This window comes from Lactuca serriola, unplaced genomic scaffold (assembly GCF_051521515.1).
Source record: "Lactuca serriola cultivar US96UC23 unplaced genomic scaffold, Lser_US96UC23_V15 Lser_V15_Un148, whole genome shotgun sequence".
NCBI classification, from domain to species: domain Eukaryota; kingdom Viridiplantae; phylum Streptophyta; class Magnoliopsida; order Asterales; family Asteraceae; genus Lactuca; species Lactuca serriola.
The window spans coordinates 17,603-30,066 of record NW_027629737.1 but is presented as its reverse complement, the minus strand read 5'-3'; the positions used below and the strand labels follow the sequence as shown (position 1 = coordinate 30,066).

Sequence of the window (12,464 nt, the reverse complement as noted above, 5' to 3'; positions counted from 1 at the left end):
TGAGAAAAAATCGACATTACATACCTTATAAAACACCATAAAGTATATGTATATTGTTAGTTCTAATATACTTTAAGATATTTTATAAGTTCTTTGATGCCAAAGTTTTCTATTATGTTTTTTACGCAACATATTTGTGTTAATGCAATGAAGAGAATGGTTGGTGTTTGTTTTTCTATAACAAAATGCATACTAATTTTGCAATGAATAACCTTTGTATTATAGCTTGCATATCTATAAATCAAGCAAAACATATTTTCCAATTTAATTCATTTTCTCATGATTCTTAACAGGCGAAGATGCTCAAAGTTAACAAACCTAGAGTTCATCTTTTCTGCTTAGATGGTTGGTCTAGACTCTAGATGATTCAAGCAATATATTGTAGTATTGTACTTTAACCTTTTTCGTTTTTAGTATAACATACTTTAGACACCTTAAAAAATATACACAAATTATCTTGTTTTTGGATCGTGCTTAGCACGGACCTCAAAGTTTTCTAGTGTATATATATATATACTAGAAATTTTGTATCATATCTGCATTGTAATCACCCAAATTTTTTAAAATTCAACCTTATAACTTGATTGTTTCCAAAATCTTTGGACTTTTACCATTATCTTCCTTCAAATGATGTCTTTCTACGGAGACCTCCTGGTGGGCTTCATATACTGCCGTTACAAATCAAATGGTGTAGGAGGAATATAATGGTAAATGTTTAAAAATCTTGGAAGTAAATCAAGTTAAGGGTTGAAGTTTAAGAACCTTAGACGATTGCAATGCAAATATAATGCAAAACAATGTAGTATAATGTAGTTAAGTATCTAAGCTTATATAAGGTTGTTAGGTATATTCACTTTACCTTATATATATATATATATATATATATATATATATATATATATATAAAGCTAGGAATAGTAAAGTTGAAAGTGTGAGGTTGCAATTCTATTTTCTTTTACAGTAATTTTATGTCATTATGTAGGTAGTTTGTGTACAGGTGGCCTCACCGTTTTATCTACCAATCAGGCTTCATTTCTGGCTTTATCAACAGTAGATAACATCCCCATTCCAGTGTTTCCAGGATCACCGACTCAGGGTTCGCCGATTCATCATTTCAGAAACGTCTCCATTTCCTGTTTCTCCCTTGCAACGTCTTCTTCAACATCTCTGGGAATCCTTCGTTCTCAAAACCTTTCACCAACACAAACAGTTCCTCCATATTATTTCTCACCATACACATCACTGTCACCGCTATTACTCTCCAATCAAAAGGTTACAGAACTGTGGATTATCCACCGACAGTCTCTCCTCTATCTTCTTCTAATTCCTCCACTTCCCGCCGCTTCTCCAAAACCCTTTGATCTCTATCTGAACTCATTGGCATCCTTTCTATCACTAACCATCACCGTGGTACCAAATCGACTACCTATCTATTCACTTAGAGGTTGATGTCTGCCTTCCCATGGATTTCCAGGGCAAAATCATAGAGGTGCTTCCATGGCGAAGGGTGGTTCGTCTCTGTACCAATCTACCTCTTTCCTTCGTTCTTTGATTTTCATATTTCCGTTGCTATCAGTGGTGTCGGCTACCACCGTCGACTGCTACCGACACTAAGAAGCCGACCAAACCTAAAGCCTAACCATCACAGCTTGCTTTTGATTACTCGATTTCTTTTTTCGTTTCTGCAGACAAAGATGGGTGAAGACATATCTGGAGGAGACGAAATGAGGATTAGCAAAGTAACATTTCTATCTCTCAGTTACTTATTACATAGGAAAAATCATAATCTAATTTTCTTTTTATATCCTATATCCATTTGTCGTTTACTTCTAGGTGAGGTAGATGATGCATTATACTATTACAACAAATGCTTAGAGTCTGAGGAAATCATTTGTTTGGATAGGAGAATGACAATTGAAGCTGTGGATGGCCTGCAAAAGGCACAGATAACTAACCACCTTTGATGCAGGTTTTCGCATTTGCGACATTTAAACTAAATCACCAATTTGCCCTTGGCAGAAAGTGTCTGGTTATTTAAAGCTCTGCAGAGGGAACTATCAATAGGCTCTTATTCATAGAAATTACTTAACATGAAAGGAGGGGCTCTTCTTGTGTTATGTGATGCTCTACATGTAACATGAGTAACTAAGAATTGAGAATGTGGGCCCCATGAGTCATTAGTTCATTTAGCTGTTACCATACGTGATGCCTTCAGAGAAAATATGGAAGAGGTCGGTGTATCAGCTGCTGTTGAGGTTTATTTTTTCTTCATACTTTCTTATCTCAATAACGTATGAAAACAGATGAAGTACCCCTTAATAACGTAAACGTTCAAAATGATGTTATATATATGCTTGTGCCCACAACCTGTTTGAAGAAATGTCTTTTTTTTGTTCATCCGTCTGTATGGAAACTATTTGTTCCTGTTGAATTGGGATTGAATGACAACATCATCCCCAGAAGAAACCACCAGTAAAATAAATAACACAATCTATTTTTCCCATACTTTAGTCACTAATAAGGGTATTTGTGTCTTTTGACAGGTGGTGAAGTTTTAATAAGAAAAAGGGTAAAAAGAAGATATAGGTAGATGATTACCCTAATTCTTTTTTGGCAGAAAGATTTTTCGAAATACGCTGCGTAAATAATAGAAGGATTGAAAATAAACCAGTAAATGTAAAAATGAAAGTACAGAGGTTTGATTCTTCTAATGGTTATTTGTTTTCCGTTGTTCGATTTTTCAGAATCTCTTATTCAACCTAGACAGAGGCGCTGATCGTATGACAATAACATTGGTTTTTACTTGACTTGCAATCTACAAGCAAAGCCAGTCGACTTTACCCTTTAAACATTTTAACCCCCGAATAATCAATAAACTATGTAGTCGACGTACACTCCTTTTGGAAATGGTTTAATCGAAATCCGACCCCGCAACACGGTGTCACCTTTCTAGTTTTTATAAAAAATCTATAACAAATTTATTAAAATAGAAAAAAAGGATAAAAAGATAAAAAAAAATAGTGAGTAGATATTTGATGGAATGAAGTGTTAGTGGAATAGTGCACCAGAAAACACATCAAACACAACTGAAAACGATGTCGATACGGTCGAAACTATTTCAAGAACATTGGCGGTTAATTTCAGTTTCGGTGATCGGAATTGTGGCGAAGTGCTTGAGAAACATAGCAAAGTCAAGATTATTATCAAAGATTTAAAAAAAAGGTAATCATCTATTTGAAATCGCACATCCAAACACGCTAAGAATTCCGATCTAGCAAAATAAACAAAATAAAATTCACCTTTTACTGTTATCAATGATTCCACGAGTTGAAATTTTATCCAAACTAGTGAAGAGGCCCGTGTGTTGCATGGGTCATATTTTTTTTTTGGTTGATGTTTCGTGGAAGTAGATGTTGCAATCATTAGCAGTTTATGGTAGGTATGAACAAATGAAAATACAAGCTATCATGGACAACACGTTGCTATTTTCGGTAAAACAAAATGCAAGTATGTTACTATTACATGAGGGTAAGAGAGTTAGGATTTTTTTTACCTGAAACACACATAAACCACTAGTTTTTAGGTGATAATTGCATGTTTTGCAATCTATTCAATAAGAATCAAAGAAAATAGGTGGCATCTTGGCTTATACACCATTAACTAAGTTATCATGACATGAATCACTACCATTAGAACCGTAACGACTTCTTTTTGAAAAATGAATCCGTGGAAGTTGTATGTTTATGATCCATTAAAAAAAAAAAGCAATCTCACAGTAAAGTCTAACTCAAAGAGTACAAAATTCAAGGGTATTTGATTAAAAGTATTGTTCAAGTGATTAAAAAGTCATAATAGTACCCGACTTTCATGAAGTTGAAGTTCAAGCGCAACCTCTCTTCTGTATCTTCCGCAATAACTTCCTCTAAAAGCGACAAAAAGCAAATTTTTAGGGCTAATGCTATAAAACGGAACAAAAGCAAATTCAAGGGTACGCTTGATATCATTTTTTTTTTTTTTTTGTAATTTATGCAAAAAATACCTTTGCATTTGGAAATATTCCTCTTAGAATTATTTCCAGAATTACAACTATTGCTCAAAAGTAATATATATCATCATGCTACTATTCCTTAATTTCACCTCTCAAAAGTCTTCCTTGCAACAAAAAAGTGTGTTATGACTCCGAATTTTCAACTTTTACTAATGATGTCATAAAAACTGCAAAATGTTCCCAAAATTCATCCCCATGTTTAACAAAAGCAGATGGCAATTAGCGAAAAATATTTTTGTAATAAAATATCAAATCTCAAATTTAGAAAAACTCTACTTTTTTCGCCTTTTACTGAAAACCCATTATACAATTTGTTTTTAAAGAAAAGTTATTGAATATTTTTTTTGTTTATTTACGCCATTATCTGTTAAAATAAGTTACTATGTTACATATGTTTATTAGTAAACAAATTAGATGTGTTGAAAATAGTCTCTCAACAAAACATTCCAACCCAAAACATCCTAACACAGGCCAAAACAATCCGGTAGTAGTCATGATATATTACAACAATTCACCAAATATGATTATTTTAGCTACTATACTTAACATGAAAGTTCAAAATATTGACGTCCCTCACTCAAAAATTATAAACCACTAAAAAGTTCAATGTAATAATTATGAGTAACTATATTTCAACAATAATGTCACAAAGATAAGGTAGAAAATGTTGAAAATATATAATGTCAAAGATGCTTATTCTATTTAAACTCAGGCAAATAAGTTTGATGCTAAAGACTTCATTTGCCTACAAAAGTTATAACTTATTTTTTTGTGAATTATAAGGGAAAATGAACAGGTAAATGATACAACCCTACTGAAATTGGATTGCCATAATGCAGAGCAATGTTCCAATTTCTTTCAGAGTAATGATTTAACTTGTTTATAAATTAGCACTGCATAAATATGCAAAACCAACAAAAATCAATTCTGTATGTTGTTATATTGCAATATTAGATGATAGGAACTTAATTTTGACATGATATCATAGCTATAGTTTTTTGTTAAAAAAGGCATAACCAAAATAATAGGTGTATAGTATGCAAACTCATAATCCAACAAATTTAAGGTCATTAGAAAGGTAAACCTCCATGTTTATTGTGCCCACACACATCCTTGATCCTTCAGTGTATGTATAGTTTTTACATGACCTTTATTTACACAAAATTATTTACACACAAAAAAATTATATAATTAAATATAGATCATTATCGCCATGATTTTTATAATAAGATACTAACTTTCAGAACTTCGTACTCCTTACCCTTAAGATCAAGCCAAATTATGCCTATATACCTGAACATAACAGAACCGCTTACACTTCCCCTCTCAAACGTCAAGAGATCTTGATCTCTGTAGAAAATTAATTAAAACATATGTTAATGGTTATCAATAAGAAACTCCCCACATTTGACTTCTACACCAAAAGTTACGTTTCCATTTAACAAAATTTGCCACTCATTTTTAAATAGTTAGAAAGAATAAAAAACCAACCAACTTTGACTAAATAAATCCTCCACCCTAGCCTTTAAATCCATTCATGAATCAAGAAAATCACTAGTGGTCGAGTAATGATAAATCAAACGAAAAGGAAGAAAATGTAATACTAACCATATCAAAGTTATGAATAAAACAAACATCTTTTTTCTAATAGAATGAACAATTATATATTTTATCTTAGTTTGAACAAAAGAATATCGTTGTGTTGTGATGATCAATAAAAGTATCAAATCCTTATGATTACACAGCAATTTACTCACAAAAGTAAACTGTACAGAAACTGTAAATATTTATACCAAGTCAAACTGCATCTTACTTTTTTTAGTCGATATCCCCGCTAAAAAAGAGTAAGAAACCAAGTGGAAATACAGAGACGTGCTTGAAAGTTGAAACTCAGCCCACTTCCATTTATCTCCCTGACAAAAATGGTAAATATATATGGTAAATATTTTTCACAACCGTTATGCCTTAATACATAACTCGTAATTAAACTGTTATAATTAAGTGAAAGACACATGCAACTAGAAATGCGATCTGATAAGTAAATTTACATTCCTTGACCAAACAAGTGGTCTGGCTTTCTCCACAGAAGTCCAAAAGTCTTCCAGCCACACCCATCGCCATCTCACATTATCTTCTATCTTCTTAATCTGCTTACGATGATCATCCAGATTCATCTCATCCAAATTTCTTCGCAATCATTTTAACTTTGGTTAACAAAGATTTGATTTTTATCAGGATCCTTCAATCATACCTTCAATGGCGTCTTCTTCAACTTCATCCATTCACAAGATCTTTAAGTATGATGTATTTTTGAGTTTCAGGGGCGAAGACACTCGTACGAACTTTGTTGACCATCTTTATCATGCTCTTAAGCAAAAAGGCATTCATACTTACAAGGATGACGAAGAAATCAAAAAAGGGGAAAACATCAGTGATGAGCTCATCGGATCCATTGAAGACTCCAAATTCTACATCATTGTTTTCTCCAAGAGATATGCCTCTTCATCTTGGTGCTTGAATGAACTTGTTAAGATAATGGAGTGTCAGAAGACGAACGAGCATACCGCTTACCCTGTTTTCTATGATGTGGAGCCTTCGGAAGTCCGCAAACAAGAGGGGGCAGTGGCAGACGCCTTTGACAACCTTAAAAATAAAGAGGCTGCTGGAATATGGAGAGAGGCTCTCAAAGAAGCAGCGGATCTGGCTGGGTGGGAGTTGAAGAACACTGCTGACGGGTAATTCCTTCATTAGATCTCTGCAATATTTTGAATCTTTTTGATCTAGTGTATAACCTGGAGTCCTGGATATAAATGGCTCGTATATGGCATCTTAGATTGTCAAATTTTAATACGTTATTTTTCATATGTTAATTATAGATCTGAAAATGACTGGTCATATGGGATTTTTGAGTAAGCTAACTGAATCTTCTTTAAAATGTAGGCATGAAGCTAAATTCATCCGAAAAATAGTTGAGGTGGTTTCACTAGAGTTACGTTCCATTAGTTTCAACATTGATGAAAAGCTAGTCGGAATGGAGACCCGGATCAAAGATCTTGTACCATCCTTAGAGATTGGTTGTGACGATGTGCGCATGATCGGGATCAAGGGCATGGGAGGTGGTGGAAAGACAACTTTAGCAAGAGCTGTTTTTGATCACATATCCTTTCATTTTGAAGGTACAAGCTTCGTTGAAAATGTCAGGGAAAAAGATTCTTTGTCCGGTTTAACGCAGTTACAAAATCAAGTCCTTTCAGATGTCTTAAATGATAAAGACATCAAAGTAAGTGGTGTTTATGAAGGGAAACACATGATGAAGAGGAGGATGCCAAATAGGAAGGGTCTTGTTGTTCTAGATGATGTTGATCATATAAACCAACTTGAGGCGTTAGCAGGTGATCCTAACTGGTTTAAGGCGGGAAGTGTAATTATCATTACAACAAGAGATGAGCAAGTGCTGGTAGCGCACCGAGTGAAGTTCATTCATGATGTCAATCTGCTATCATATGAGGAGGCAATTTGCCTCTTCAGTAGGTTTGCATTTGGGAGAGATATTCCAATTCAAGGGTATGAAGAGCTATCAAGACAAGTTGTACATTACGCGGCTGGTCTTCCCTTGACGATTAAGGTTTTGGGTTCGTTTCTTTGTGGAAAAGATGAGCTTGAATGGATAGATGCCCTAGAAAGACTAAAAACGATTCCGGAAACACAAACTTTGAAAAAGTTGGAAATAAGCTATATATCTCTAGAGGAGGATTACAAGGAAATGTTTCTAGATGTTGCATGCTTCATGAAAGGTTGTCCGAAAGATATTGCAATCAAAGCGCTTGAATGTTGTGGGTTTCATGCTAGAAATGGTTTAAGAGTTCTTCAGCAAAAATCTCTTATAACTATTTATAAGAACTATGATTATGATCACCTAGGCATGCATGACCATATTGAAGAAATGGGCAGGAATATTGTTCGTCGTGGGCACCCGGATGAGCCTCACAATCATACCCGATTGTGGATTAAAGATGAAATTGAAGAGATATTAGCTAATGATTTGGTAAGGATAATGTGTACTTATATTTGGTAAAAAAAAACAACAACACATTTATAGTTATTATGACACAAGTTTCATGGTGACTTCTTTTGGATTGCAGGGTACTAAAGCAACAAGATGTATACAATTCTTCTCTATGAGTTTCAATACTCATTTTTCTATAAAAGGTCTGAGAAAGATGAAGGAACTTAGATTTCTTTTTGTTGATGGACATTATTCCTGTGATTTGGAGTTTAGTATGGCCGGCTCAGGCTTCCCAAATGCTCTACGATATGTGGTTTGGACCAATTACCCTTTTAGTTCTTTACCCACAACGTTTCAAGCAAATAATCTTGCTGCACTTCAAATGCATGAGAGCAGAATTGTACAACTTTGGGAAGGTGGAGAAAGTAAGGTAAAATTATGGTTGATCGATTGATCTGTATGGTTCATTATATAATGTTATACATACATTATTTTGTTATTACACCAATATTCATTTTGTTTTTTTTAGGTCTTTAAGAAGCTCAGATTTCTTGACCTCAGTTATTCAATGTTGAGTACCATTGACCTTGGGCTTACTCCAAATCTTTTGACGTTGACTCTTCATCAATGCAATGATTTAATAGAATTTCATATGACCGCTGGATGTTTAAAGCTCACCTCTGTCGACATTAAAGGTTCAAGGTTGAGTGCCCTTGACCTTCGGCTGGCTCCAAATCTTGAAAAGTTGCTTCTTTATGAATGCAATGATTTGGAAAAACTTCACGTGGCCAATGAATGTCAAAAGCTCACCAAACTCAAAATTAGTCATTCAAAATTGAGGACCCTTGACCTTGGGATGACTCCAAATCTCAAGAAGTTACATCTCAATGACTGTCATAAATTGGTAGAACTTCACACTCCCATTGGATGTCTAAACAAGCTTGTCCATGTAGACTTAAGTGGTTGTTTGAGTTTTAGCTCTTTTTTCTTTCACAAATATGAATATACTTCTTGTAGTGTGGATGAATCACTTGAGGTTGGTCCTTCAGCTGAATTACAGCTGATTGCAGAGACCATAGAAAGATGCCCGCTTCACCCTGACAATAACTTACCAAAGTTTCGGTTTAAGTGTTTTTATGAAGAATATCGAACCTCATTTACTAGAAATCTTGAGATGCTTCTTTCTGTAGGTATATGTGCTTGCACAAACCTTGAGACATTTTCACAAAGCATTTGGGGGTTACGACATTTAAGAAAGCTTGAACTCAAAGGCAGTTTTCTAGAGACGGTCAAGGATCTTGATCAGTTAGATTGTCTGGAGGAGCTAATTTTGTCATCTACAACAATTAAACATCTTCCAGATAGCATTTGTATGTTGAAACATTTGAAATCTCTTCAACTTATAGATTGTCTGCTACTTGAGAGGTTACCTGAGGATCTTGACCGATTAGAATGTTTAGAGGACCTAACTTTGTCATCTACAACAATTAAACATCTTCCGGATAGCATTTGTATGTTGAAACATCTGGAATCTCTCAGACTTGAATTCTGTTGGCTTCTTGAAAAGTTACCTGAGGGTATTGGCGAATTAGAAAGTTTAGGGATGCTCACTTTGTCATCTGCGAAGATTAAGCATCTACCCGACAGCATTTGTATGTTGAAACGTTTAACTTTTCTCAAACTTGATAATTGTTTCTTTCTTGAAAAGTTACCTGAGGAACTTGGACGTTTAGAACATTTAGAATACTTACATGTACGAGGTACAAGCATAATTCATCTTCCACAGAGCATTCTTTTGGTAAAAGGTCTGTGGTTCATCGGGTCGAGGGAGCTTCTTGAGTCGTGTGGGTTTACATCAGAGATACATGGCTCATTATCTGACTGCTACGTACAGCTGTCAACAGGAGAAGTGTCCAGGGATAAATTTTTTGAAGCATTATTCTTTTGTAACAGGTACTTTCTGTGTTCTTTATTGATCATGTCACACTGATTTAAATAATAAAATTGATATGACGGTAACTAAATTTCACCCACAAATCAAAATTAATAATTAAAAGAAAATAAAGTACTATACATGTAGACAATGTTCGTCTTAATTTGTTCTCTTCTCTTGACTTTTTCTCTTAAAAAGCTAAATTCAATGATTTTTGCAGAAAAAAGACGCTGAAAACGTTGATTAAGCTAAATTTCAAGGGACTTTGTGGTGGGGATTCCTGTTGATTGAAGCATTGTTACTAGTTGAAATCAATGTGAGACTTCTTCAAAAGAAGAAACACATAGTGCACAATGAGAATGAGTTGGAAGTGATCTCCATTAGAACCATGGCTCAAGAGATGTTAGGTTGGGACTTTCCAAATGTCATTTGAACTGCAAGATTTTGATAATAAATTCGTTCCATTCTTCATTTAATGGAACAATCAAAAATTGATCGTAGGTCTTGTTTGTAACTTTGTTTTTAGACTTAAAGCTTAATGCTTTGTATTTTGAAATATTATTTTAGCTTACCACTCTGATTTTTCATGGATCAACCCAAACCGTATCCTGATTAACAATAAGATTGTAGTTTTGAAAGTTATGAATAATCTCATATGTGTGTTGATTGCAACCTTAATTGTTTGTGAATAGAGTTTTGATAGGTTTCAGGTTAAAAGTTGCCATACAATCTGTAGAAAGTTGTTACAATAGGAAAAATGTTCTGCTATGTAGAGTGCACATAATGCAGGCACCCACAACATGATGATTTTGAGAAGCTCTGGAGGCCCAAAAAAGTCATTTCACAAAGAACTATTGTACTTTCTCTGTTTTCAAGCTGAATTGACATGGTGGTCTTTTTGGTCTTGTTGTAGATGGTAATAATTATTTTTTAGCCAAAAACCCAAAAATTAAGTTAAGTGGTCAGTCTCTCGACTTTGGAAAAGGTTGATATGATGGGTCTCTACTCTCTACTAATCCAGTGACTTATAATAGAAAAAGGAAATTTTCCACATTAACTTTCTTCATGTTATTTTATAGAGGGACAAGTTTATTGTTGTGTGTATGCTGCTAATAGAATTGGACATGAAACATAACACACTTTTCTTTATGAACTAAATTTTTTTTTTGGAACTAATCATGGGTAGTGATGGTATGTTAACTTTGTTTTTTTCTTGTTCCCATGTTGAAATCTATCTAGTGTTCCATTTGCTATATCAATCAAAGTATAATGTTCTAATAAGAAAAAATTTGAATATTGAAAGTACATTGCTACATTTGGTAGATTTTCAAAGTATTATGCTGTAATAAGAAAATTTTGAAAGTGCATTGCTATAACTGGTAGGAGTTTTACTTATTAGAACCCTATAGTTTGAAAAGGCACTTAAACACATATTAATTCAATCCTTTTAATATCAAGAGTGGATTAAATTCTAAAATCTAGGCGTAAAAAAACAGCTTTTAAACAGGTTTAATAAGAGGTCTTAACAACCATTGATGCTTGTTCCTTTTGATTTTGGTCCTCCATATACAATGTAAATGAAATCACTAATAGCTGCAAAATGAAATATAGAAAGTTTCAACTAGGAGCACCACTAAACACCCACACCCTATTTTCTCTATTCGGACATTGGAGGAGATTATATCTCAACACGCGTACCTTATTTCAGTCTGCCCTAGAAAGGGTAAACGATAGAAATAGAGAAAAAGATCATCAGTATTAAGACAAATTACCTAATTAGTCAACAGGCGGAATGAATCGTTAGGGGAGGGTTCATACCCATCTAACGTCTCAATCGAATTATGTCCCTTGCGGCCCCTGTGAAATCAAAAGCGTTACAAACACTGAATAAAGAACTAGGAAGAATCACAACACATAATGCTTCAAGCTTACCTCCCAAATTCGGCCATTAACCCCGTGTAAAACCATATATTTTGATTCGAGAGAGAGTTGAGGTTTTGAACATGAAATTAAATTTAAAGAGTAGAGAGATATTTAGCCATTGCGCGTAAAATAGATCATCAGATTATATAGACTTAAAGGGTGTTTAGCAAAGCTTATTTATTTAAAAAGCTTCCAACTTTTTGACTTATTAAACCCCTTAGGGAGAACATTGTATTAACACCAATATACATGAATTACAATATGTTACAAAAGAGACCCCTATATTTACATAAATGAATAAAAAGAGATATAAGTATAAGATTAAATTACAGAAATGGTCCTTGTGTTTTTGTCAAATTCTCAGTTTTTGTCCCTAAGTTTAAAATTTGATCGGTTACATCCTTATGGTTTGTGGAAATTAAACTGTAGGTCTTTGGTCCATATAAAAAGACCAAATTACCCTTTCTTTCTTTTTTCTTTTACTTTTACTAATTTATTTTATATATATATATATATATATATATATATATATATATATATATATATATATATAT

General features: G+C 33.8%; 1 protein-coding gene and 1 long non-coding RNA gene across 2 annotated transcripts; both read left to right on the top strand.

Annotated features, from left to right (window-relative positions):
* The first annotated feature begins 1,000 nt into the window (after nt 1-1,000).
* Nucleotides 1,001-2,711, top strand: LOC145078369 (uncharacterized). The gene is made up of 3 exons (XR_013693939.1): nt 1,001-1,739; nt 1,834-2,255; nt 2,544-2,711. It is a non-coding gene; the product is annotated as an uncharacterized LOC145078369 (long non-coding RNA).
* A 3,593-nt stretch (nt 2,712-6,304) lies between these two features.
* Nucleotides 6,305-10,574, top strand: LOC145078368 (TMV resistance protein N-like). Its single transcript, XM_079023051.1, has 5 exons — nt 6,305-6,783; nt 6,989-8,093; nt 8,191-8,484; nt 8,584-10,007; nt 10,208-10,574. The coding sequence occupies exons 1-5, from the start codon at nt 6,305-6,307 to the stop codon at nt 10,272-10,274; spliced, it is 3,369 nt and encodes a 1,122-aa protein (XP_078879177.1). The 3' UTR covers nt 10,275-10,574.
* The last annotated feature ends 1,890 nt before the right edge of the window (nt 10,575-12,464 follow it).

Coding starts and splice junctions, on each gene's coding strand:
- LOC145078368 (XM_079023051.1), top strand. CDS start 6,305: ATGGCGTCTTCTTCAACTTCATCCATTCACAAGATCTTTAAGTATGAT. Junction 8,094..8,190: donor AGATATTAGCTAATGATTTG/GTAAGGATAATG, acceptor TTTGGATTGCAG/GGTACTAAAGCAACAAGATG. Junction 8,485..8,583: donor GGGAAGGTGGAGAAAGTAAG/GTAAAATTATGG, acceptor TGTTTTTTTTAG/GTCTTTAAGAAGCTCAGATT.